Genomic DNA, 5495 nt, shown 5'->3' on the forward strand with positions numbered 1-5495 from the left:
TGGCGGTAAGAGATTTGCGGACAATGAAGAAGTAATCGAAGCTGTAAATGGTTATTTTGAGGAGCTTGACGAATCAGTCTATAGAGATGGCATTAATAGACTGGAACACCGCTATGAGAAATGTATCAGCCTTGGAGGAGATTATGTTGAGAAATAAAAAAAAAAAATTTTTAAAAACCTTGTTTTTCTTGGTCAGGCCGGAAACTTATCAATCCACCCTCGTATATAAAATGAATACTAAGTATAGTATAGATTATAATTTTGATTTAGAATTTGGGGTGCTATATATCATTCTCGGTCAGACCATGTCGAAATTTTTTCATGTACTTCGTAACAGTAGTTTATCAATGAGTGAATTTTTTCAAAATTGCTGTTGTAGAGGAAAGAAATTATGAATAGAGAGTCTCATGAAATACCGTAAAGAAGTGTACATAAGTGTGATCAAAAAGTTTCCGGAATTATCATTTTTTCTCAAAAAATATTTATTTATTAATCAATATGAAATTTGACCCCTTCAAAGTAATCCCTTTCAGATATAATGAATTGTGTCAATACTCCTAAATTTCAATTTTACGAACTCACTGAAAACAAATCTTTATATCCAAAATAATATTGAAAACAGAAAGAAATCATTTCTGCCGGGCATAGATAGATACATGTTCCATAATTATATACTGAATAATTCGCAAGAAAAATGTAAATGACACGAAAGGAGTGGAGAATGTTTCANAGTGTACATAAGTGTGATCAAAAAGTTTCCGGAATTATCATTTTTTCTCAAAAAATATTTATTTATTAATCAATATGAAATTTGACCCCTTCAAAGTAATCCCTTTCAGATATAATGAATTGTGTCAATACTCCTAAATTTCAATTTTCAATATGGCATTCAGCTGCTTTACTGATCCTGCTTTTATCATCAATCATTTTATCAAAACGTCGTTTTTTAACGTTCTTCAATAGAAAGAAGACACAGATAGGGGGTTGCGGCATCATTATTATGTTGTGTTTGACCCAAAAGCACACAAACAGGTATTGAGGCATGAACAAGTGCTTCATCGTAGTGCAATCGCCACGACTGCTTTTCCCACAAAATTGGCAGTTCCTGACGAATTACTTCACGCAAACGACGTATAACTAATACTCTTTATTGACCGTTTGACCTTTTAGGTAAGAATTTATAATGTACTACACCGTTGAATTTCAAAAACAGTTAGCAAAACCATGAAGTTTGATCGAAATTGTACAATTTTTTTAGTCTTGTCACTTCAGGTCACTTCCATTGTGAAGAATGCCTTTTGGTTTCGAGTCATACCCATACGCCCATGACTCGTCATCTGCTATAAAACGTTCGAGCAATCCAAGATAATTATTTATTTCATGAAGAAAGTCTAGAGCAATATCTGCACAACATTGCTTTTGTTTGAAATTCAGCAATTTCAGAACAAATCCTGCTGATACGCTGCATTTCATGGCCAAAACATCTGTAAAAATTTCTTAACATGAACCGTATGATATTGCGACTTGCTCAGCAGTTGACTGCAAAGTGACTCGACGATCTCATACAATCATTTTTTTCACTTTTTCGACGATCATCCACAATCTTTTTTTTCACTTTTTCGACGATCATCCACAATCATTTTTTTCACTTTTTCGACGATCATCCACAATCATTTTTTTCACTTTTTCGACGATCATCCACAATCATTTTTTTCACTTTTTCGACGATCATCCACAATCATTTTTTTCACTTTTTCGACGATCATCCACAATCATTTTTTTCACTTTTTCGACGATCATCCACAATCATTTTTTTCACTTTTTCGACGATCATCCACAATCATTTTTTTCACTTTTTCGACGATCATCCACAATCATTTTTTTCACTTTTTCGACGATCATCCACAATCATTTTTTTCACTTTTTCGACGATCATCCACAATCATTTTTTTCACTTTTTCGACGATCATCCACAATCATTTTTTTCACTTTTTCGACGATCATCCACAATCATTTTTTTCACTTTTTCGACGATCATCCACAATCATTTTTTTCACTTTTTCGACGATCATCCACAATCATTTTTTTCACTTTTTCGACGATCATCCACAATCATTTTTTTCACTTTTTCGACGATCATCCACAATCATTTTTTTCACTTTTTCGACGATCATCCACAATCATTTTTTTCACTTTTTCGACGATCATCCACAATCATTTTTTTCACTTTTTCGACGATCATCCACAATCATTTTTTTCACTTTTTCGACGATCATCCACAATCATTTTTTTCACTTTTTCGACGATCATCCACAATCATTTTTTTCACTTTTTCGACGATCATCCACAATCATTTTTTTCACTTTTTCGACGATCATCCACAATCATTTTTTTCACTTTTTCGACGATCATCCACAATCATTTTTTTCACTTTTTCGACGATCATCCACAATCATTTTTTTCACTTTTTCGACGATCATCCACAATCATTTTTTTCACTTTTTCGACGATCATCCACAATCATTTTTTTCACTTTTTCGACGATCATCCACAATCATTTTTTTCACTTTTTCGACGATCATCCACAATCATTTTTTTCACTTTTTCGACGATCATCCACAATCATTTTTTTCACTTTTTCGACGATCATCCACAATCATTTTTTTCACTTTTTCGACGATCATCCACAATCATTTTTTTCACTTTTTCGACGATCATCCACAATCATTTTTTTCACTTTTTCGACGATCATCCACAATCATTTTTTTCACTTTTTCGACGATCATCCACAATCATTTTTTTCACTTTTTCGACGATCATCCACAATCATTTTTTTCACTTTTTCGACGATCATCCACAATCATTTTTTTCACTTTTTCGACGATCATCCACAATCATTTTTTTCACTTTTTCGACGATCATCCACAATCATTTTNATTGAATAGTTAAGTATTTCCGTATCCTTCAATACCATGTCAATTAAAACCCAACGCTATATTTAGAAAACTTCATATGATAAATTCTTTACTACTTCAATTTCACCTTTCACCTTTAGCAAATACCTCCAAATATTTTTAAACAGTAAAGAATGTCAATAAAATTTAACCCATGCAGACCTGTGTAATGACAATTACGTACACTGATTTAAATTAGGTACATATTTTAATTAATGTATTGTCTTACCCAGCTACGGGTTGTCGCCAATATCAAATTGTTGTTCTGGATGTTGTCGGATGCTTTCATTTTGCTGCATTGTCTCGTTAAAGAGTGACCAGTAGATTCTTATGGGACGTGGTCTATATACATAATTAACAACATTAAGTTGTTTTAGAGAACAACATGATGGTCAAACGAAATGGGCAGTTGCAAATTAACGCCGATTTAAAAACAGACCGCGTCGAATAACAAACGGAAAGAAGCATATAAACGTTTGCTAGCATGCAATTTCCTAATCACGCATGCTTTGACAATAACGTAAGTCGATAAAAACGAAACGACAAATGACGATGCGCAGTGTGGAAAATTCGGAGCCGGAAAACGTACAGACACTATCGGAAAATATCCACCACTAATTACAAAACAAACTTGCCTATCGATAACTCTAACTATTAGTACCAATTTGTAGATTTCGAACACCTATTTTAATATATCAGTTTATTTAATGAGTATTACTTAATTGTTTGTTAACTAATAAATTTACAATATGAATTCACCTCATCAAGCACTAATAATGTTCAGTTGTCTGATTTAATGACTGCTGTTCTGTTTCCGACAGTGATTCGATCTAATACCGATTATGAGACTGACTAATAACCTTGATGACCTCTTACATAGACATAGGTATTTCAATATTTACAGATGTTCGGTCAAACAAAAAAAGGACAACGATTTCTCCAAGATTTATTGAGTTGTGTTAAACTGAAAATAAACTACATGATACCCATTTACATATAGACGAAATGAAGAGGTATTAGAAATAATAGAACAGAGGACTCTATGGAAGTCAATAAAAAATAGGCGACATAGGTTGGTAGGACACCTTCTCAGGCATGAAGGTCTAGTCAAAGACATATTAGAAGCAGAAACAGGAATTAAGAGGGGTAGACGTAGACCTAGGTTAGATTACTGTTCACAAATAATTAAGGATGTGGGTTGTTCTAGTTTTAGGGAAATGCTCAGGATAGGAAAGAGTGGAGGTACGTGTCCGACCAGTCTTAGGACTGACGACCTTATGATGATGATGATGATGATACCCATTTATGTATCAGAGTTCACGAAAATAAAAAATTAATTGATGTACAACATTTTGTCTCTTATGGTGGGATTTGTACTAGTGAAAACCAATAAACAATTTCACATTATTAATTGCATATAACAACAATACCTACTGATGAAACAAACCCACTTCAACTATGTTCAAAACATATCCATTATTGCATTGGCTAGGTAGTAATCTTCGTTTGGACATTAAAAATCAAATCATAAAAATCAAAAAGGAGTCCCTAAAAGAATAAGATAATAACAGTTAATTTTAACCGGTATTAGTGTTGGCTCGCATCATTATTTACAATTTTCCCAACGCTTAATTATTGTACTCCCAGTAAATATTATCAAAAATACAATTAGGTGGATATTAAGTCTTTACTATCCTAATCCTTTAGACTCACTATTTTACGTTTTTTAAAAAACAGCTGTTTAATTTTCATTTGATAGTTTGGCACCCAAAACGACAATATCAAAAAATGAAATTGAAAATGCCTTTTTAATGTGAGTGGTATAGTTGGAGTCCATGTAGGAAGTCACGACAGGACCAAACCTGGTCCAAGATCGACCTAGGATTGTTTAATATTTGACCAAGCATAGTATGTCATTTCGGCCTAAGCCTGATTAGGAAGCTTGGTCTATGACTGGGTAGACAATAATGAACTAGGTTTATTAAACTTGCTTTTAATGTTTGAAACGTTCTGCGATGTTAACTTTTTGCAAAAGTTATTGATTTTTATGACACTAACATCTGCTGAAGAAGTTGTACGTTCTGTTTTCTTCCTCGAAAGTAGAAATTTTCTTTTATCAAAAATTATTTTAATGAAATATTCTTGTAATTCTGTGTGTTGATTGTAAATAAAGAACATAATAGTTACAATTTATAAAATTCATTTGTACTGAATGTATATTACTCAATAGGTATGAATATTTCGACATTTAGTTATTTTTGTTCAAATTCGGTACAGTGTCCATTGCTTGGCCAAAACTATGATGCCCAAAATTGGATATGTATGTATCGAACCTTGTTACTTGAAGATTAACCAAACATTCATTCAGTACTGACAAATCTGTACATCGCTGTCAAGTGCTGCACCAAATTTGGCAAAATGTTAATGTACCGAAACTTGAAGACTAGCCGAACATTTGGTCCAGTCATCATCATCATAAGGTCGTCAGTCCTCAGACTGGTTGGACACGTACCTCTACTCTTTCCTATTTTGAGGTAATCT

The 5495-nt window shown here is 33.1% G+C and overlaps 1 protein-coding gene across 1 annotated transcript in view; it reads right to left on the bottom strand.

The window, feature by feature from the left end:
- Nucleotides 1-3923, bottom strand: part of LOC108744156 (slowpoke-binding protein) — a 52019-nt gene extending 48096 nt beyond the window's left edge. Inside the window, exon 1 of the mRNA XM_018479783.1 lies at nucleotides 3184-3923. Within this exon, the coding sequence (XP_018335285.1) occupies nucleotides 3184-3243 (60 nt within the window). The 5' untranslated portion in view covers nucleotides 3244-3923. The remainder of the gene's footprint in view (nucleotides 1-3183) is intronic.
- Between the last annotated feature and the right edge of the window lie 1572 nt (nucleotides 3924-5495).

Source organism: Agrilus planipennis, unplaced genomic scaffold (assembly GCF_000699045.2).
Source record: "Agrilus planipennis isolate EAB-ADULT unplaced genomic scaffold, Apla_2.0 scaffold18, whole genome shotgun sequence".
NCBI classification, from domain to species: domain Eukaryota; kingdom Metazoa; phylum Arthropoda; class Insecta; order Coleoptera; family Buprestidae; genus Agrilus; species Agrilus planipennis.